The sequence below is a fragment of the Sparus aurata genome, chromosome 15, assembly GCF_900880675.1.
Source record: "Sparus aurata chromosome 15, fSpaAur1.1, whole genome shotgun sequence".
NCBI classification, from domain to species: domain Eukaryota; kingdom Metazoa; phylum Chordata; class Actinopteri; order Spariformes; family Sparidae; genus Sparus; species Sparus aurata.
Genome location: NC_044201.1, coordinates 19947547 through 19969861, shown reverse-complemented (window position 1 = coordinate 19969861; position 22315 = coordinate 19947547). Strand labels below are relative to the sequence as shown.

Below are 22315 nucleotides of genomic sequence, written 5' to 3'. Positions count from 1 at the left end.
TCAGACCGGCTACTATAAAAACCAGCAGGAGGGCTCTGTGTGCTGCGGAGAAGTTTTTTTGTTTGACCAGTTAAAAAGGTACCAAATAACTGAACCATGCTTTTGTTTGTCCACTTCAGTTTAGTAAGTGGACAAACTGGTTCATGCTTGCCACCACACCCATTTATTTTAACGGTTTTAGTTTAGCATTCACAGGCAGTATATGGACATTTGAAGAACGGTTTAAGTTCCACCTGGAAGTGGGTTTCAGAGACCCTCAGGGATCCTTGAGGTGGTCATATGACAGAATGTATAACTATTTGGTTGTAGTCCAGGAGTGATTGGTAGTATTTTGTGTAATGTCAGACTGTAGTGTGACCTAATTGGTCCACATGGGACAACCTCACTCTAACCCTGTTTAAGATGGTCACTCCTATTGCCTTGTAACATTACCTAATAAAAGTCTCTGTGAAACTAAATGTTCTTGACCAGTGGCGGTACTAGACCAGTTTTAATAGGGGGGCCAGGTTGGGGCCGGCTTTTTTGTAAGGGGGCACATACAACCCGGAAAAAAAGATAAATCCCTCATTCAGACAGTGTTTACAATTTCAGCAATTTTAGGGTAGGGTAGTAAACTGCTGAGACACTTTATTTCTGCCTTTCCCTTCAGAACAAAATCATTGCAAGAAATCTGTCATTGTATTATTAATGCAGACTCCTTGTCAGGGGGGCCACAGGGGGGTCCAGATTCAGAGTTACGGGGGCACTGGCCCCTGTTGCCCCCCCCAAAACCGCCCCTGTTCTTGAAAAAGTGAGAGCTGGTTTATGCCACATTTGTGTGTAGTTGTAAGAAGATATAACTGTTTATTCATGTATTTGTGAACAGCTATATTAATTTTTTTTTTTTCTTTTCCTTAACATGACCGTGTTTGTTATACCTGCTTGACCTTCTGTTCTTATATTATTATGCTGATTTTTGAGTTCACTCCAAACTCATTTTGGGATTGTGGGATGGGTCAGCTGCCATCCCAGAGCGTCAGCTCATGACATGTTGGGAATGAGACTCAAAAAACAGCTTTTCTTACAAATAGCACCTTTAAAGAATTCCTGAATCAGTCCCTTTATCAGGATCTGCACCAACGGTTAATGGGGTCTATTCCACATGGAGACCCATTCTCCATCTAGGTTTCATTGAAAAACATTTACAAGTTTTTGTGTAATCCTCCCGACATACCAACCAACCAGCAAAAACAACACCTTGGCAGAGGGGTTAAAAAGTTATCACCTCTGGTGTTTTCACAGATAATGAATGACAATTTGTCAAAAAAAAAAAAAGGTTGAATACTTTTGAATAACCCTTAAAATATTCTTATATGTGCTTACGACTACATCAGTTTCCTAAACTAATCATGATATGTGTGTATACTCTATTGCTAAGTATGGAGGGTTTAAAGTCAAGTGTTGCCATTAAAGGACAAAACAGCCCGGTGTACATGACGCCAGTCAAGGTCCGAGACCATCTGAGTCAGTGTTTTTAATAACTTCCTTCGGTCCATCCTTTTAAGGCTATGAAAGTCAGGCGCAGGTAAATGTGTTAAGGGGCACCTGCTGGCCCTTCCTCTAGTAATGCATTTGTGCAGGAGTGATAAAGGGTATGTAATGGCAATAACTTATCAGACAAGTTGTTGATAAGGTCTCTTTCATGTTAGGGTCGAACTCCTGCACAATGTCCAACGCTGAGTCACCAGATTCTCACGGACAGTGCAGCCTATTTTTTTCAAGCAGAAACCATTACATTTTATAGAATCACAAGGCTCCCCACAACAAAGTATAGTGAGAAGAATTCAATGAACTTGAAAAATGACATTTTTGTTCCTGCTACAGCCGGGCTCACTGAGAGTCACAGCCCTCTAATACGTGAAATTAACCCTTTGTAAAATTACATAATTCCCCCAAAACTCCCCAGACAGTTTATATAATTCCTCCAATATTTCCTCACAGACCACGCTTGAGCAGTTCTTATAATTATAGAGAATTTAGAACCAGTGGGAAGCCTGTTTTTCTCGACTTGAAAGTGTCTTTTGTTAATGAGCACTAAAATAAGGACCCACAGATGAGAGAATGTTAAGCTGTTTTTTTATCCAAAGCAGCAGCACTGAATGTGGAGCAATTACAGTCGTGTTGTATTGTGGTTCATTCCATGACACAGAACCACAAACAGTTTACAGATTTGTTAAAAAGGATTATTGTTGACTTGGCTGACCACTTTTCACAGCAGATTTTCAGTCCTGCTTCACATGAGTTCACAAAACAGCTTTTTTTTTTTTTTGCACACATCATTTTATATTTTTGCATTATAAAGAGTCTTTGCGCGTCGTCCCCCTGCTCACATTAACTGGACCACGTCTTGGTGATATTGAGGTGACTCAGGTGATCTGTGATGCGTTTGTGTTCAGGGAACTTGACAAATTTTGTCTCCTTGATTTTGCGCCAGTTCTCGGCTCGCCGCTCTGCCGCGTGGCCATACTCCTGCTCACTGGTCATGTACGGCCTGCTGATCCAGTATTCGTTCTCAGCCTCGCGCTCCAGGTGAGTCAGAGTGTTGCGTTTCATCTGCCAGGTAATTTGTCGTGGACGTCGATGCTTTCCAATCCACTGCTTACCCGGGATGCCTTTCCGCAAAAGGGACAGGGTGAGGAACATGGTGGCCCGTTATTTCTGAAAAGGAAAAACAGTTAAAATGACCAATGAGCAAAAATTACAGGAATAGATCCTCAACACAGCCATTGTGTACTTGTTATATCGTCATTACATCACACAAAAACAGTACAGAATATTTTACAGCAGACGTTTTAATTGGAAGAAGAAATGGTGTTATCCCCAATAAGAGTGCCAATTTGATACAGTGGCTAAACCATGCACATGTAAAGTGGTGGAAAAAAAGGTTTTATCAATGAATTTCACCGGGACGGTTGTGGGACACGTGCAAAAGTGATGTTGCGTCATGTATTTCTCTTCCTCGTCTGACATTTTTGGCTCTTGTTTGATCGGCACCCTGTCCTGAAGATGATATCTGTCATCGCCTATGTTAAGTTCTATGAGTTTGTATTAAAAACAAACTCTCCACAGTAAACCAGGTCACCTTAGAAGCAGTTAGCTTTACGTAAAGACCCTGGGCATGTGGAGAGAGAACACAGCGAGAAAATAATCTGGTTATATTGTTTACATAGGACAACTTTATTTTGTTTATGAAAAGGTTTTAAATTACTTCTCTGCAACTGACTGAAAATTATTTGGTTTGGGCCTGCGTATTCTGACTGAGGTGTTCATACTGAGCATATTGATTCTGTTCAGGCTTTTCAGTGGACTCGAATTGGAATATTAGGCTCCATGTAAATGCAGCTATTGTCAAAGAAGTAGCCGTAAAATGGTGGATACATTTATTTGAGCACCATAATCCCTGTGCAATGGCAATCAGAATTTAATCCTTTCGGTCAGATAACATATGCTACATGGCTAAATCACTTGATTCCCGTTCAAGTAAGCTGATGGCAAAAATGGAAACTGGCCAGCTCCTATCAAGGTAATTTTCACACACTAATTCTGGCCCAGTCACTGATTCAACTACATGGGATTCAGCCATCCAAAATCTTATCATTAACAGATGTGCCTTCCCTACTGTAACACATGAAGAGGTCTTTAAAAAGCCTTTATAAGGCCATGGACACCCACACAGGTGCGTCATGTTAACTGGCTGATTAGGTTGAATTTGAGCACAGCTGTTTGGCAAAGTAACCAAAGTCCAAGTAAAGGTGAGATAAGAGGTGCAGTGAGACAGAAAATGATGTGGGCCGGTTTGTTAGCATAAACCAGCATGTCAGTAAAATCTTTATTTGACATTTTATAGTCATTGACCTGCAGCTAATCAGCACCACTCCTTCTGATGTGCTTGCATCATTCAGGTGTGCAGTTAAATAAATAAGGCTGTAACCAACCTTTTCTGGATGAGAGGTGAGAAGCAAGTGTCACAGTTTGAGGTGAAAGTACTTCTAGGCCTTTATCAGATGGCGGCAGTAGATAAATGACAGGAAATGATGGAGAAAGAGAAGCAACAGACGTCCAAGACTCAATCTGCATTGCTCATGGTCAGCATATTAACATCTATCTGTGTCAAAGAGCCCCAACAGAGAAGGATACATTTATACAGAAAGAGATGAAAATATTTATCTGCACCTTTAAAGGGATAAAGGTTTCAGAAACTAAGATGTTGATCATATATAGTCTGCACAACACACGGCTTTGAAAAGAGATCTAATCAGCCCAGCTAAGTGAAAACACCTGAGTGGATGGCTCTTCAGTGTGAAGGGGGGTTAAGAAACCTTCCTTTAATTACAAAATCCTGCAAATAAAACAAAAGCCAATAAAAGACACAACAAACGGGAAATAAAAATGTCAGCTTGATTTTTTTTAATCATCATTCTACAAAACAACTTTATCAAAGCCTTTCACCTCTGAATAAAGTTTACATATGCCTCTGACTTTCACCCTAGGTTCTGGATTACAGCACGTTTACTGTTTACTAAAGCCAGAGAGGAATTTGAACCATTTAATAATCTGCAGATCAAACAAGAACAGGCTCCTTCAGCCCTGGAAATTGTGTGTCCAGCAAGTCAGATGACACAGTAGATTGAATAAAACCCACTGAAAACAAAGACAAATACAAATCTCTACTTTATGAGGATATGAATTGTCTTACCACCTGCACTGAGGAGCTAACCAATTGTTGAGCTTTGGCATACTGGTGAGTCATGAATTATGACGACTTTACAGCAGTGAATGACAATGACATCATGTCAACAACTTTATCTCTACAGGGTTATGAGGGTTATTGAGTCAACAGTGTTGCCGTGTGCAGTGCAATAGTTTTTTATTGACAAGGAGTTGCATGACGACATGTATTAGAAAGGAAATGCTGCTTATTAAGGTTTCGGGTCACTCTCAGCGTGACCTGTTCAGCCGCTGAAAGCAGCTGCTATCAGCAAAGTAAGCTTTATAAAAAAAAAAAAGACCTGTACGCTACTTGCACACCACCAAACAGCAGACAGACATCATAACGACAAGCTGGTGAACATAGTGGAGCATTTAGCAGCTAGAGCGCCAAATATGTACTCCAGGATTTATTGGTGAAAAAAATAGAGCTTTAGGGAGCATGAATATTAAACTTGGATTCACCAGGGGCTGAAAATATGACTCATAATAAATATTAATGTTTTTCCATGTCTGCTGACTGTGTACATGAGCTGATGTTTGCCAACACGTTCTGCATATCAAGTCAAACAACCATAATAATGTCAGTGTTGTGTTTTGATTTTTTTTCCAATGCCCATTAAGAGACCAAAAATAGTTACTGTAGTTTAATGTTAAGTTTTTAACTGTCATAGCATGGACAACACACCTGTAGACACTAAGATAATCATAACCTAATAAGCTTGTAACTTAGTGGGCCAATGAGTTAGCTCTGATAACACTCAGCATTTTACATATTTTATGGGTTTAAATGATATTAATGGTAATAATAATGGCACAGGTACATTAGGCTGTCTGCCATGTCACTTAAGGATCATGCTCAACACCAGGGCCCAAGGAGCTGGTGCGTAATCAATCACAGCCCTAGGTTTATCAATTACACTTGAGCTTTCCCTGCAAATAGGCAAACTTATTTCGCAGAATGAAAATCTTGGGCATTGCAAAAATAGCATCCATTTTTCTGTCAGTCTGTCAGTAGTGAAAACAATACATGAGAGGCAAAAACGTGGGCTAACATACCGTTACACATGTTGCTCAGTTTCAAATACAGATGTTAGAGGCCTGAAATAGTGTTCATATATAGTACAGTGTATATGGACATACACTGGAGTTTAGCGTTGTAATTCTGTGTATCGCAATTACGTAACAACTTCAACTAAAGCCTCCGAAATGTTCAATACGGTGAATCAACGTCACTCAAACACATATGAAACCACCCATTTCATTAATTGCCAGCATTATCGTCACCCCGTAGAAAAACATAATTTTCTTTTCGTCCGAAATCACCATATGACCCCGAAACTACTGTGACAGTGGATGTGTTAGCAGAAGGCTAACTGGTGTTTGCTAACACTAGCCGTTGACTTGCAATGTGAAGCTAGCTTAGCCGTAGCTGAACGTTTTCCAAGGGCAGCTTAGAAAGGGCATCATGTGACATTCAGCACAGACGCGAACGTGTAAACCACGCTTTTTATCCTTACCTCACTTTCTAACTATGGAAAACGTTGCTCCCACTTCAGACGCCAAAAAAGCCTGAAATCAGACAGTGAATAATAAAAAAAAAAAACACCACTGAAGTAGTGTGAGAAGCTGCGAGGGGGGTTACTGATAGTATTTCCGGGTTAACTACGGATCGGGAGACGGCCCAATAATGTTGACGTTTGCGTTAAATAGTAGGGCAGGTGCTTGAAAATAACTTATACCACGAAAAATAACGTATTGAATTGGGTGTAATACTCGTCATACTTTGAACTACAACTTTCTGTTTACATCGGGTTGTTGTAGGGGTACTTTTACATAAAATGCCTATGGAAGAGTTAAGAGTATAAGGGCCAGGGGTGAGGGGGAGAAATGAGAGGAGGAAGTTGAAATGTCAAGAAAAGGGTTTAAATAGAATTTCACAAATGAAGTCAAAATGTCGAGAATAAAGTTGGCATTTCAAGATTACAGCCAATCCCTTTTGAGACCAAATGAAAAGGTACATGTTATGACCTCAACAAAATGCCTTGTGTGGATTAATTGGTGATACTGTACTTTAGAATGGGCTATAAATACAAATAAATCATTTCTCTTTTAGTTCATAAACACAGTGTAGTTGTCAGTATTAGGACTTTGAAGGGACCGTCACACTACACACAGAATGCTACACTCCATGGCTGTATGGCAGAGAATGTAGGCTCGATCAGCTGGCATATCTGTCAGTCACTCTCCTAACTGGATTTGATGGACCAGAAGAGCTGACTTTATTCTTGACATTTCGACTTGCATAGTGCATAATGAGTGCACAACCAAGTTAAACGATGTCTTTCTTCAAGAAGTTCTCTAAAATTCGAATCAAAGCATATTCAGTGTTTATTTTTTTATTTAAGTTTATGTTTAGATTTTTAAGTTCAGGGCTAACAATTAAAACAAACCAAAAAACTTTCTTCTTTTATAATTGTAATCAAGCTGGGCAACGGCAACAGACTATAATCAGAAGCCCCCATGCCCAGGTAACCTAGATAATGTTGCACTGGATTACATAAACACCATTATTACCCTTCATTTATTCCTGGAGCTCAGCCTCTGCACTCCGCCACTCCCGGCCAGTTGAGGTCACTTGTTTGCCTGGCACAGTTCCTCATTTTTCGTGCAGTCTGATTTGTGTCCAGCTCTGTCTCTTTTTCTCTCTCTCTCAGCGCAAAGTCAAAATGTTGTTTTCAGCAGCCACTTGGACTTTGCTGGCCGTCTTTTTCACCCTGTTGTTGCTGTGAGTACTTTCTGCATCTGTTTCTGAAACAGTTAAAGCTGTTTTGAAGCTCATTTACTGTCCTTGGTGTACAACGGTTCTCATATTGATTCTGCTAGTGTAACAAGTAGGTTATAACTTTGTTTTGTTTTGTTTTGTTTCGTCATATAGGTACAGTGTTTGGCCATTTAGGTTTTTCAAACAACTGGGAGTGCCTGGACCAAGACCATGGCCTTTTGTTGGCACACTGCTCCACTTCAGAAAGGTAAGGCAATCACATAAATACAGCTGTGGTAATCTGCCAGGCACTCATGGCTTTACCCAAACACTTTATGTTATTAACGTTTTTTAAAAATAATTCCTTGTAGGGAGTGAATGCTTTTGACCGTGACTGCCAAGCTAAGTATGGTGATGTATGGGGGTGAGTTGTTGCTCCATCTACTAAGACCTGATCCTGACTTATATACCAATACAAACTATAGGTGTCATTTGAACTCATTTGAGGACTTTCCTCTAATTGCTTATCATGACATATTGGACAGTTTTTTTTTATGTTTTCTTCTGTTTTTGAGCTCATGTGGATGCTTCATAGAATTTGGTTTAATCAATGTCTGTGACATCATCTTTTTGTGCAGGTTGTTTGATGGACGATCAAAACTGTTAATGGTGACAGACCCTGAGATTATTAAACAGGTGATGGTGAAGGAGTGCTACTCTGTGTTTACCAACCGCAGGGTAAGAGCCTCTCCTTGTTAAAGTTTTAAGGTTAATTCATTTGTAAAGATATCATTTCTGAAAAACACACAAGTAGACGCACCAATGCGTGTGCAGCGTTGCCACTTGAATGTAGCAGCAAAATATAGATATCACTACTACAACAAATATAGCTCAGAATTGCAGCATCCTGTTTACACAGAGAGTCAGAAATGTATGGTCGAGGCAACTGGGAAAGCCAAGCCTCTCTTTTTTCACACTCACACAGTTGACACTGGGAAGCTGCTCACTACAGGCACGGTCTGTTTGGCCGACCACTGAGCAGTTAAAGGAATATTTATTTTTCGCTTTCTGGCTGAGAGTAAGATAAGAAGATGAACAGCTCTCTCATAACTTCATGTGTAAATATTAAGCTACCGTACAAACCAGCAGCTGGCTGACTACAGTAGCTTAGCACAAATGCTGGGAAACAGGAAAACAGTACACCAACCTTTTATTCATCAAACCTTTTCTCCCCTATCTGTCTTTCAGAATACTATCATGATAGGAGAATTGCAAGATGCAGTTATTGCAGTTAAAGATGAAAAGTGGAAAAGAATTCGGAGCACCTTATCACCATGCTTTACCAGTGGAAGACTGAAGCAGGTCAGTATCTGAGCTCACCGATCACTTTTGTCCTGCAGTCTGCTTAATATAACCTTGTACAGCTATACAAATGCATTTATAGTCTGAAGTAAAACGTGTGTCTAATGCACAGAACATCATTAACATGACACAACTTTCCTGTATTGAAGGTTTTTCCCATCATTGCTCGCTACGCTGACCGACTTGTTAAAACGCTTGAAAAGACAAATCTGAGTGAACCCGTCGATGTCAAACAGTACGTCATCAATCTGTAATATGCCACCATATCATTACAGACAGTGCATCATAACACTTAATCCATACAAATTCCTAAAGGAAAATCACCTCCATCCTTCTGTTGTAGATTCGTGGGACCTTACAGTTTGGATGTTGTGACCAGTGCGTCTTTCAGTGTTCAGGCAGACTCCATAAACAATCCAGACGACCCGATTATTGTACACATTAAGAAAATTCTTAACTTCAACTTTCTGTTTGTTTTTCTCCTATGTATGTATTCCTTTTACCTGTTACATAATTTTATCTAGAGATGCATCAAATGTATTGTTTTCTGCTGAAACCTATTACCTATAATCACCTGCTTCTTGTGGCTGATACCAATAACTTCACATATAATCACCTAAATATTTATTTGTATTAAATGTATAATGGATTTGATCATATGAGCGCCATGCGATTATTAGTACGGTAACTAGTAACAGCCTTTTGGTCTCCTTTCAGTTATGTTTCCGTTTGGTATCCGTCTGATGAAGTGCCTGAAAATTGACGTATTTCCCACAGACAGTATTAACTATTTCTACAACATCATGAAGAGATTCAAAGACCAGCATCATGCAGATGAATCTGTAAGCATTTCATCTGCACAACTGAAGTGGGCACTTAGGGTCAAATTTTCACATTAATTTCATGCATTTTGTCTCGATGCTGAATGTGATGTTCTGAATGTTCAATTGTGGCCGTCCAGATGCATGGAGACTTCCTGCAGGTGATGCTTCAGAATGAGATACCGGAATCGGAGATAAAGAGTGAACAAGATCAGCCAAGTAAAGGTATGTTTTCACCACAGCAGTAACTGATGACAGAGCATCTTGCAATGGTGTGAGACCACCTGTGATGCTCGCAACATGTTCACATTCTGACCCTTCAGTACTCTTATTTTATGAGTACTCAGTTGTTATTACTATGATGAGTATTCAAAAGTCATTACTACTTTATGAGTGCTCGGTTAATATTACTACTTAATAATACAATTACTTGGTAGTCATTGCTTCATTTATGATATGCGCACTCAGCAGTCAATACCACATTGTTATGAGTCTTTGGTGATTTCTTCATTATTATTAATATTATTACCATAATTATTATTATTATTATTATGCTTTTATTTTTATCTTCTCTAAGGTTTGACTGAGCATGAGATTCTTTCCCAGGCTCTTATATTCATCTTTGGTGGCTTTGATACCACCAGTACCACTCTCGCTCTCGCCCTTTACAACCTGGCCATCAACCCTGAGGCGTTGCAGACCTTGCATAAAGAAATCGACGCCAACCTTCCGAGAGATGTACAGTAATTTTGCATTTCATATGGTGCCCTTTGTAACTTTTCAATAACTGACATCCTATAATGTTCTAATCCTTATATGTTTATTTTTGCACTCCGTTGGCCTCCAGGCTCCCATCACATACGAGGCTCTGGTGGGTCTAGAGTACCTGGACCAGGTTCTTAATGAGTCTCAGCGTGTGATGCCCACTGCCCCGCGTCTTGAGAGGGTGTGCAAAAAAACTATCCAGATCAACGGCCTTACCATTCCTGAAGGAACTGCAGTTGGGATTCCTGTGCACTTGTTGCACAAGGACCCGCGCTATTGGAGCTCACCTGAGCTTTTCAAACCAGAGAGGTGAACTTACACAGTGTTGAGCATTTCAGTCTTTACTTTAATGAATCTCTGAGGGTGAACCTCCTCTTCAGCCACAATTAGATTTGACAACCTGGGAACCTTTATTGATATTCAGTTAAACAATCACTCCCTCAATTTCAAACTTTCGTTTCGTTTTCTTCCGCTTTATCCATGCGGGTCGCGGGTGATGTTACCGCTTTTATAGCGCCTTTTTTCAAGGTGGAGCGGGGGTACTGGGGCCAAATCCAGTGACTCTATGGGCGAAGGCCAGGGTACTCCCTGGATGAGTCGCCAGCTCATTTCAAACTGGTTATGTTAATATTTAACTTTGATACACAGAGAAATGCTTTCATTTCTTGGTAGCTAAAACAATGTATTCACTCATTCAAACGTAATCTGTCTTGCAATCACTTCCTTAAAATGCTACATTAAATAATATTGGGTATGATGGGTTTTACTCACAAACTTGTTTCCTGAGTGGTGACTTAATGATCTGAAGAGTTTCTGTGTTCCTGTCTGTATGTGCAGGTTCAGTAAAGACAGCAGTGAGGAGGTGAACCCGTACACCTACATGCCGTTTGGACTCGGCCCTCGTAACTGCATCGGGATGCGTTACGCTATCCTCACCATGAAGATGGTCCTTGTCCGTTTCCTGCAGAGTTACACTGTGCAAACATGCAAAGACACCATCGTAAGAGTAACAACAACACACACATTCATGTGCATTCAGACTGTCACTTCTCTGCTACTATGTCTCTGATTTTACGTTCATTCTGTCTTTAGATTCCGCTGGAGTTCAACTGGAAGTTTCAGCCAGTAAAGCCTGTAAAACTCAATTTTGTTCCCAGACTGCAACAGTAGTCCAAGAGGGGCATCAGGAAATCTACCTTGATTCAGAATTCATGTTGAACGAATTATTGTGCAGTTGATTCAGAAATTTAAAGCAAGTGTTTATGAAACTGTCGTTAACTCACTGCACCTTAAACATCTGATTTTTCTTGCAATGTCAATGAGTCACATGTGTTTTATCTACACCAATACTTTTCTATAAATGATCTTGAATGTGTAATTTTATTGTATCCCAATTTGTGAAATGTAAGAACTTTTTTCTTTGTATTGTAGGACATTTTGCTGTTAATGAATGATTCACCTCCAGTGTCTTTTGTTAAAAGAAATGTATTACAAATTTGTGACAACAAAAAGGGACAATCACTGCGGGACAATGTATAATACCTGGATCATTCCTACAGGACTTCTTCACAACTATAACATGTTTTAAAGGGATTTGTTAGAGAATGCACAATAAATTGATTGAAACACCCACAGTTTTTATTTTATCTCATTTTGCATTGTTTTTCTCCCTTTTTAAAAGTTTCTTATTACATGTCAGTGAGCACACATTTCTTACAAAAGTCTGCAATAGTCAAAATGAAAAATCTCACAAATGTGATATTGAGCTATTTATTGATAGAAGTAGTTTGTTATGTTAATAGAGACATAAAAATTTGTCTAGAGCAGGAGTTCCCTGGGATAAATTCAGTTTTTAATCCCATAATAAGGGTTTTCATCCAAAATAGAGAGTTCTCTCTTATAATTTTGACTTTTCACCCATAATTACATTTTATAACATAATCTTGTCTTGTTATCACATACTGACCTTTAATCCCCAAATAATGACTTTTGTCTCATAATTTGGATTTTTCATCCCATAAGATTATTATTACTCAGACTATTTAAAAAAATATTAATGATTAGGGATTTTATATAATTGAGGAGCACTTTTACCATGAAAAATAATATGATACATTCTGTTAATTATTAAATTAATTATTATATTTTTCTGTGACAGAAATGGTGGGCCGCGGGCCAAACTTTAGCCCACGGACCAAACTTTGGCCAGCCAACAACAACACCGGAAAGAGGACGTCGCTGCGATAAGGACACTGGTGCCCTGCTGGCTGAGGGAGACGAGGAAACAAACACCTTTTAGATTCAGGAAACGTTATTTTCTCAAACTTTATTTGGTTGTACAGATACGTCAGTGAAGCGACAGCCGCCGATCACTTCCTGCTGCAGCTCCAGTCTCTGAGCTCCTCCCACTGACCAGCAGCTCACGTATTAATGTCACTTGTTTATCAGCCTGTTTCCTCATTTTTCAGTGAGCCTTGTTCGTGTCCTTGTCTCCCTCTCTCTCTCTCTCTCTCTCTCTGAGGACAGTCAAAATGTTTGTCTTTTCGTTGTTTTCGGCATCCACCTGGACTCTGCTGGCTCTCTTTTTCGCCCTGGTATTACTGTGAGTAGTTTCTGTTTCTACAACTCATTATCGATATTTCAGACTCATGTCAAGTCGTTCCTGTTGCTGTAATATACGTAACTAACTGTCTCTCCCTCTCTTTATATATAAATAATACAGGTATGGCGTTTGGCCATATAGATTTTTTACAAAACTGGGAATATCTGGACCAACACCTCGGCCTTTCGTTGGAACATTTCTTTACTTCACGAATGTAAGGCACTCACACAAAAAATCTTTTGAGACTGGTATGTGGAGTAGATTGATTTGATCATTTAGAATTACAGGTGTATAGAAGCCCATTTTTGGCTTATTTTAAAGATAAAATAAGGTGCAGTAAACCAAGCCTGGTGAAATAATATAAAAGGCTCAAAGGTGAAAATGAAATCAAAAGAGAAAAAAACTCTTCCTTGACTGATTTTCATGTCTAAACAAACGAGCTCTCTCTGATTTCATGACTGAATAAACAAACTGACACAATTTCATAGAGTTTTACTTTGTTGTTTGTTTGTTTGTTGGCGGACCCTGCCACCTTTCTAGCTTCAAACAGTGTTCTGGGACCTTATTATCCTCTGAGAACAGCTTGTTGAGTCGGTTATGTTTTGTTGTTGTTGTTGTTGTTGTTGTTGTTTTTATTCTTACCTCACTCGCACTGTCAATATTAAGAACTACATAGTACCCCTTTTAAATTATGATAGACAAAATAGAGGTCAAATAAACAGTTTTAAGATTTATCTAATAACTTCGAGTTTAATAATGACTTTTTATCTCATGATTTAGACTTTTTATCTCATAATAATGAGATTATATGAATGATATGGTATTTTTTATTCCATAGTTACAGCTTTTTATCCATGATAATGACTTTTTATTTTTATTCAAGGGTAGATGGGCTTCCATATAGATGAGTGTTTATAAAGTCCTTGTGTTTATAGCTGATGACTATAAAAAGCTTTTTATTTTTATTTTTTTCTTCTTATACTGGAACATAATTCAGTAGCAGTGACCTGCCTTGGCGTATCTATACACTTTATGAGTGTACCTGTTGGAAGTTCTGGTGACCTTAAATTGTAACACTTGTTTTTATTGAATTCCTTTTAGGGACTAATTTCTTTTGACCGGGAGTGTCAGCTCAAGTACGGAGATGTCTGGGGGTGAGTTTCATCTTTCAAGTCCAACTCCTACAGGTGGCATAAATGATGGAAGAATAACTCAGGTCCCTTACTTTATGAAGTTAACTGATTAGTATTAATCAGTAGTAGTAAATAAAAGTATTTCCAGTATTTATTTTTCACCACTGTATAAAATACTTTAGCTTGAAGTATTTCAAAATAATGCTTATCAGTGCATTTGTTATGTCACATTGTCTGGAAATGTTATCTTGACAAGTAGGATATAAAGAGAAAGACCTTTGCTAACCTCTGGATTCTTAACTGTTTTATGTACATTTTAAGTATGTTAGTGTTTATTGTGAAAGGATTTCTTTGCCACAGAAAGATAAAGATACTTCTTTTCTTGTACAAATTGGCTAAAATTGAATAAAAGTGCCAGTACAAGAACGGCTGGTAAATTATTTTACTGTTAAAAAAATAAACCAGCAACTTTATCTGTCAAATAAATGTAGCTTGAAGTATTTCAAAATAATATTTATCAGTGCATCTGTTATGTAACATGTCTTAAAATATTATCTTGACAGATAGGATATAAAGATTAAGACCTTCGCTAACCTTTGAGTTCTTGACCGTTTTATGAAAGGCATTTCTCATCCTCAGAAAGAGAAACATTTATTTTCTTGCAGTAATTGGCTAAAATTTACATCAACAAATATTTGTTTCTGTATTTTGAGCTCATATGGATGCTTTATAAAATATTGCTTTTATACCTCATGTTTATATTGTGATGTTTTTGTATTTTTGTACAGGATATTTGACGGACGAACCCCAACTTTATTGGTGGCGGACCCTGAGATTCTTAAAACGGTGTTGGTGAAGGAGTGCTACTCTACGTTTACCAACCGCAGGGTAAGAGATTCTCCTCGCTGCATGTTTACTGACAAAGTTACATTTGGATTGAGTGTTGCGCTTGCTTTTTTTCAAATTACACTACACTGGGAATTATGTAAGAATAACAAACTGTCAGTTTAGTTAACATTTGCAGCAACTTCCTGTTGTTTACACTCAGACCCTTTCTCCCCTATCTTGACTTCACCTGGGTGGATTAGTGTTTTGTGTGGATCCATAATATTCAATCTAGGGCTGCGCAATTAATGAAAATATTATCAAATATATGGACATTGATAAAAGTAAAATGTGTGACAAAAAAGCATTATAATCAAGATGTTGCTTTCCAGATGTAAGAAAACATGTTGGTTTAGTTCAGACCTGAGCAAATGTCACATCATCTGGATTTTAATAGATTTTTCAGTGAAAATGTAAATGATGCAAAAACAATCAGCCCCACTAATTGCATTACAATTAAGTCCATCAAACTAAGTGTTTTTTTTAACCACATCATGCAGTGATAATTCAAATCAAATAAAAGAATTGTTCTACCCAAAGACAGATCCGCTTATGTCCTCTGCAGTGCAACTCTTCTGTACATGAATCAAAACACTTTTCTCTTTACCCTGCTCGTGTGCACAGGATAGTATGTTTTCAGGACCTATGGACGACGCAATCACTGTGGTTAAAGATGAAAGATGGAAAAGAATTCGGAGCACTTTATCACCATGCTTCACCAGTGGAAGACTGAAACAGGTCAGTGTTTGAGCTCACCACTTCTGCATTCTGCTTCATGTGATTTTGTGAAACAATACCAATACATTTATCTATGTACAGTGGGGCAAAAAAGTATTTAGTCAGCCACCAATTGTGCAAGTTCTCCCACTTAAAAAGATGAGAGAGGCCTGTAATTTTCATCATAGGTATACCTCAACTATGAGAAAAAAAAAAAAAAAATAAAAAAAAAAATCCAGAAAATCACATTGTCTGATTTTTAAAGAATTTATTTGCAAATTATGGTGGAAAATAAGTATTTGGTCAATAACAAAAGTTCATCAATACTTTGTTATATACCCTTTGTTGGCAATGACAGAGGTCAAACGTTTTCTGTAAGTCTTCACAAGGTTTTCACACACTGTTGCTGGCATTTTGGCCCATTCCTCCATGCAGATCTCCTCTAGAGCAGTGATGTTTTGGGGCTGTCGCTGGGCAACACGGACTTTCAACTCCCTCCAAAGATTTTCTATGGGGTTGAGATCTGGAGACTGGCTAGGCCACTCCAGGACCTTGAAATGCTTCTTACGAAGCCACTCCTTCGTTGCCCGGGCGGTGTGTTTGGGATCATTGTCATGCTGAAAGACCCAGCCACGTTTCATCTTCAATGCCCTTGCTGATGGAAGGAGGTTTTCACTCAAAATCTCACGATACATGGCCCCATTCATTCTTTCCTTTACACGGATCAGTCGTTCTGGTCCCTTTGCAGAAAAACAGCCCCAAAGCATGATGTTTCCACCCCCATGCTTCACAGTAGGTATGGTGTTCTTTGGATGCAACTCAGCATTCTTTCTCCTCCAAACACGACAAGTTGAGTTTTTACCAAAAAGTTCTATTTTGGTTTCATCTGACCGTATGACATTCTCCCAATCCTCTTCTGGATCATCCAAATGCTCTCTAGCAAACTTCAGACGGGCCTGGACATGTACTGGCTTAAGCAGGGGGACACATCTGGCACTGCAGGATTTGAGTCCCTGGCGGCGTAGTGTGTTACTGATGGTAGCCTTTGTTACTTTGGTCCCAGCTCTCTGCAGGTCATTCACTAGGTCCCCCCGTGTGGTTCTGGGATTTTTGCTCACCGTTCTTGTGATCATTTTGACCCCACGGGGTGAGATCTTGTGTGGAGCCCCAGATCGAGGGAGATTATCAGTGGTCTTGTATGTCTTCCATTTTCTAATAATTGCTTCCACAGTTGATTTCTTCACACCAAGCTGCTTACCTATTGCAGATTCAGTCTTCCCAGCCTGGTGCAGGTCTACAATTTTGTTTCTGCTGTCCTTTGACAGCTCTTTGGTCTTGGCCATAGTGGAGTTTGGAGTGTGACTGTTTGAGGTTGTGGACAGGTGTCTTTTATACTGATAACGAGTTCAAACAGGTGCCATTAATACAGGTAACGAGTGGAGGACAGAGGAGCCTCTTAAAGAAGTTACAGGTCTGTGAGAGCCAGAAATCTTGCTTGTTTGTAGGTGACCAAATGCTTATTTTACTGAGGAATTTACCAATTAATTCATTAAAAATCCTACAATGTGATTTCCTGGATTCTTTCCCCCCATTCTGTCTCTCATAGTTGAAGTGTACCTATGATGAAAATTACAGGCCTCTCTCATCCTTTTAAGTGGGAGAACTTGCACAATTGGTGGCTGACTAAATACTTTTTTTTTGCCCCACTGTATATATCTACAATGCCTATAAAAAGTATTTACCCCCTTTGATATTTCGCCTTTTATTGCTTTTATAAATGGAATTGTCAATATAAGTGGCTTTCTTAACGAGAAGTTTACAAAAATAACTCTTCAATGTCAAAGTAAAAACAGATTTCTAAAAAGTGATGTCAATTAATTGAAAATAGATAACGTAAAATAAGTGAAAAACATTCCCCACCTTTCAAAGTGACATAATTCAACAGCGGTCCAACCAATTGGTGCTAGCAGTCTCACGGTTAGTGAATTGGAGATCACCTGAAGTGCTTGTAATATTGTGTCCGAATCTCCAATCACTGGTTAACCAGTTCTCCTGGCTACAATTACACCAAGACAAAAGAAAACCCAGAGCAACTCTGTGAAAAGGTTGTTAAAAAGAATAAGTCAGGGGGTGGATACAAAAACATTTCCAAGTCAGTCAACATCCCCCGGAGTTCAGTTAAATCCATCATTAAGAAATGGAAGTAACATGGCACATGTGCAAATCTGCTGTGAGCAGGCCGTCGTCACAAACCGAGTGACCATGCAAGAAGGAGATTAATGAGGGAGGCCACCAAGACACCAGTGACTGCACTGAAGGAGTTAAAAGCTTCAGCAGCTGAGATGGGAGAGGCTCTGCATGCAACAACAAGCTTTCTGGGAGAGTGGCAAAAAGAAAGCCACTGTTGAAGCAAGGTCAATAAATTTCAACTAGAGTTCACCCAAAGTCACCTGGCAGACTCTAAGGTCAACTTGAAGAAGGTTCTTTGGTCTGATGAGACCAAAATGGAGCTTTTTGGCCATCAGACTAGTTGCTATGTTTGACAGACACCAAACACTGGACTGGACTGGATTTGAAAAGGCCTGGTCATGCCCGACCTCTGTGCAACTTGGCAGAGCTTGACCAATTTTGCGAGGAAGAATTGAGAGAAGTTGCAGCGTCCAGATGTGCAAGCCTGATTGAGACCCAGCCACACAGACTCAGCGCTGTGAATGCAACCAAAGGTGCATCTACTAAATACTGACTTGAAGGGGGCAAATACTTATGCAATCAATCAACTATTCATAAAAGCAAAAAAAAGGTGAAAATATCCAGGGGTTGAACACTTTTTATAGGCACTGTAGATATATACATAAATAATGTCTATGTTACGTCCATTTCTCTCACAGTACATTACTAACACTACACAACTTTTTTGTAGGTGTTTCCTGTCATTGCTCGCTATGCAGACCGACTCATTGAAAAACTTGGACAGACAAATTTGAGTGAACCCGTCGATGTTAAACAGTATGTTGTCAATCTGTTACACGCTAGCAAATCATTACATGTTAATGTAATTACATTACATTTAACCACCTTTTTTCTTTTCCGCCGTAGATTCGTGGGACCTTACAGTTTGGATGTTGTGACCAGTGCGTCTTTTAGTATTCAGGCAGACTCCATAAACAATCCTGACGACCCAATTGTTGTGCATATGAAGAAGGTTCTTAACTTCAGTCTTGGGTTCCTACTTTTCATACGTATGTACTATTTTCATGAATATCACTTCATCATATGAGCTCCTTGCGATCACGAGTATGCAGATTGGGGTTAACAACTCTTTGGTATATTTTCAGTGATGTTTCCCTTTGGTGACCGTCTGATGAAACTCCTGAAAATTGACTTCATGCCCAGAGACAGTGTTGATTTTTTCTACAACATCATCAAGAAATTTAAAGACCAGCACCATGCAGATGAATCTGTAAGCATGTCATCTGTAAAAACGAGTTGCAGAGAATTAAAGGAATAGCCTTTTTGGTTTCCTGCCCAGTGTCAGATGAAATGATTGACTCCACTCCTTTGTCTGAAGATGTTAGATAAGTTAGATAACATAGTTAGATGTTAGATGAGATAATAAGTTAGAGCCAGCAGGTGGTCAGCTTAGCTTAGCTTTGCATAAAAGCTGGAAACTTATGGAAACAGCCTGCCTGGTGCGTTTTGAATGTTCAATTATCTCCATCTAGATTCGAGGAGACTTCCTGCAGGTGATGCTTCAGAATGAGATACCGGAATCGGAGATAAAGAGTGAACAAGATCAGCCAAGTAAAGGTATGTCTTCACTGCAGTTGTTGAGATCAGTAGATGACACTTGTCTACTGATCATTGGATCTGAAATGATTAGTTGGTTGCAGAAGCAGAAGTCAACAGACAGAAAATTATTGGCAACTGTTCCGATAATTCCGATAATAATTATCATTAAAGTCACTTCTGTGCCAAAATGTCTGAGGTTGTGATTTATTTTGGGGTTTTTTGTAGGTTTGACTGAGCACGAGATTCTTTCCCAGGCCTTCATTTTCATCTTTGGCGGCTTTGAAACCACCAGTACCACTCTCACTTTCGCACTTTACAACCTGGCCATCAACCCTGAGGCGTTGCAGACCTTGCATGAAGAAATCGATTCCAAACTTCCGAGAGATGTACAGTAATTTTGAAGTTTGTATGTAGTTTCAATAGCCTACATTATATATATATTTCTAATCCATGTGTGTTTATGTTTTGTTACTTGGCCTCCAGGCTCCCATCACATACGAGGCTCTGATGGGTCTGGAGTACCTGGACCAGGTTCTTAATGAGTCTCAGCGTGTGTTGCCCACTGCCCCGCGGCTTGAGAGGAAGTGCAAAAAAACTATCCAGCTCCACGGCCTCACCATTCCTGAAGGAACCATGATTGGGATTCCTGTGCACTTGTTGCACAAGGACCCGCGCTATTGGAGCTCACCTGAGCTTTTCAAACCAGAGAGGTAAGTGTAATAAATATTTTGTGGTCATATCACACTATCTTCTTCTGGAGTCACACTGTTTCTGAGCTTTTAATGGACACTTCTCGTTCAGTTGCTCATGACCTTGTTAAAATATAAGTTTGCCCCAAATAAGAAAATTATCAGGGGTCTGCATTTTGGGGCAGGTTCTAAACACAGGCATTTTAGTCACGTGCCACGGGCCTCCCTGCCACTAGGGGGCCCTAACACAGGGGGAAAGTACATCAACTGCCTCAACTAATGTTGAAAATATATTGAAAAAATAATTTAATTTAGACATCCTGTACATGTCTGCATTGGAGATTCAATGGTTATGGCAATTACATGAAAAACTAATTTTGATGGTGACTTCATGACCTGAAGAGTTTCTGTGCTCCTGTCTGTATGTGCAGGTTCAGTAAAGACAGCAGTGAGGAGGTGAACCCGTACGCCTACATGCCGTTTGGACTCGGCCCTCGTAACTGCATCGGGATGCGTTACGCTATCCTCACCATGAAGATGGTCCTTGTTCGTCTCCTGCAGAGTTACACTGTGGAAACATGCAAAGACACCATGGTAACAGTAACAGCAACACACACATTCATGTGCATTCAGACTGTTGCTGCTGTGCTGTCCTATCACTGATTATGTATTCATTTCTTCCTTTAGATTCCGCTGAAGTTAGACTGGAAGTCTCAGCCAGTCAAGCCCATAAAACTCAGCTTTGTTCCCAGACAACAACAGTAGTCCAAGAGAAGCATCTACAAATACACCTTGAGTCTGTATCAGTTTTGTCAAGCACAGTCTTTGACAGTTGTTATAACCCGTGGTGTCTCCACACTGGATGACATTTAAAGTTTGTACTGCAACTGTTTCTACTATGGGACTGCATATACTTCAGACTTATCTTACCTTATCTGTTTACTCTTACAATGTCGATAAAATTGAGTTTGTTTTATTCACTTCTCAGCTGTTTTATAAATCAAATGTGTCATCTTTAATTTGATGTTTGTAAGGCATGAATCCATATAACGCTTCTTACATTTCAATGGCACAGTACATCATTTTACGTGATTGTGTTAAAGTTTCTCTTTTTTTCACGCTGTTTTTATTTAAAGTTTCTTGCATCATGACAGTGTGAAAGAAAAAGCTAGAACGTGAAAGATTTTGATGTCAAAGCCTTGTTATTTAACTGTATGAGCATCATATTCAAACAGAATTACAACCAGGTAAGAAGCTGTCGGTCGGTGACATACAAATACAAAGGTGGTACCATTTTGTCACGTTGCTCTCGGTAAGAAAGTGCTCTGTATTCTGGAAGATATTAACATGGACATTAACATTACTTATTGAGATCAAGAAAATTGCCTTTTTTTTAAAATAATAAAATAGCCTGATGCTGCTTAGTGTGGAAATGAAGCATTATCTAAATAAACATGTAATCAGTGATGACCATTGCATAAATCCAGGTTCAAAATTCTTCCTCATAAGGCCGTGCAGCTACTTCCGGTAGCACACTGACATACTGGTCAACTGTTGTTCCTCTTTTCTTTTTTTTTCACAACCTCATTTTGACATCTCGACCTTTACCACACTTCAGCTTGTACATTACTTTTGTCTGATTAATCTCTTCATTCGATTTTGTAACTTCCTCTTTTTGATAACTTCGATAATAAGTTCACTGTAATCATGACAACAATCATTAAACATCTGATTATTAATCAAATACGCTAATAGCAGAGCTCTCATATTTCTTAACCACTTGTCATGAGCCAGGTATAGTGTCCTTTCACTTGCTGATGGTATGAGGCCAGTGTGTGGAGGTCTCAGCTTACAACATATTATATTTTAAATCTTTTACCATGGGAATCTTTGGATGTCTCTATTAATCACTCCATAAATCCCAAAATACTATCAACAGACATTTAAAAGATACTTTTTTTCACCGTTTTTAGAAATGAAATGTTTTATAATAAAACTCTGAGTGATACATGAATATATCCCAATGTAAAACCCGTCAGAAT

General features: G+C 39.1%; 2 protein-coding genes across 5 annotated transcripts; one reads left to right on the top strand and one right to left on the bottom strand.

Annotated features, from left to right (window-relative positions):
* Positions 1 to 2093: 2093 nt before the first annotated feature.
* Positions 2094 to 6411, bottom strand: mrpl57 (mitochondrial ribosomal protein L57). 2 transcript variants are annotated; one of them, XR_003986866.1, is made up of 2 exons: positions 6267 to 6411; positions 2094 to 2697 (listed from the first exon to the last, which is right to left on the bottom strand). XR_003986866.1 is itself a non-coding variant. In XM_030441107.1 (2 exons), the coding sequence occupies exon 2, from the start codon at positions 2680 to 2682 to the stop codon at positions 2371 to 2373; it is 312 nt and encodes a 103-aa protein (XP_030296967.1). In that variant the 5' UTR covers positions 2683 to 2697; positions 3975 to 4229; the 3' UTR covers positions 2094 to 2370. The 2 variants fall into 2 exon arrangements, 1 of the variants encoding a protein (XP_030296967.1); XM_030441107.1 differs by lacking the exon at positions 6267 to 6411 and adding an exon at positions 3975 to 4229.
* A 969-nt stretch (positions 6412 to 7380) lies between these two features.
* LOC115596228 (cytochrome P450 3A27-like) lies at positions 7381 to 21749 on the top strand. Of its 3 annotated transcripts, none has more exons than XM_030441103.1 (13): positions 7408 to 7534; positions 7685 to 7778; positions 7882 to 7934; positions 8149 to 8248; positions 8759 to 8872; positions 9022 to 9107; positions 9216 to 9358; positions 9590 to 9714; positions 9834 to 9918; positions 19810 to 19970; positions 20068 to 20294; positions 20705 to 20867; positions 20961 to 21749. In XM_030441103.1, the coding sequence occupies exons 1-13, from the start codon at positions 7476 to 7478 to the stop codon at positions 21036 to 21038; spliced, it is 1488 nt and encodes a 495-aa protein (XP_030296963.1). In that variant the 5' UTR covers positions 7408 to 7475; the 3' UTR covers positions 21039 to 21749. The 3 variants fall into 3 exon arrangements, with proteins under 3 accessions (XP_030296964.1, XP_030296963.1, XP_030296960.1); XM_030441100.1 differs by lacking the exons at positions 7408 to 7534; positions 7685 to 7778; positions 7882 to 7934; ... (4 more) ...; positions 9590 to 9714; positions 9834 to 9918 and adding exons at positions 12800 to 13060; positions 13181 to 13274; positions 14162 to 14214; ... (4 more) ...; positions 19131 to 19255; positions 19518 to 19602; XM_030441104.1 differs by lacking the exons at positions 19810 to 19970; positions 20068 to 20294; positions 20705 to 20867; positions 20961 to 21749 and adding exons at positions 10271 to 10431; positions 10541 to 10771 and having other exon boundaries at positions 7381 to 7534.
* The last annotated feature ends 566 nt before the right edge of the window (positions 21750 to 22315 follow it).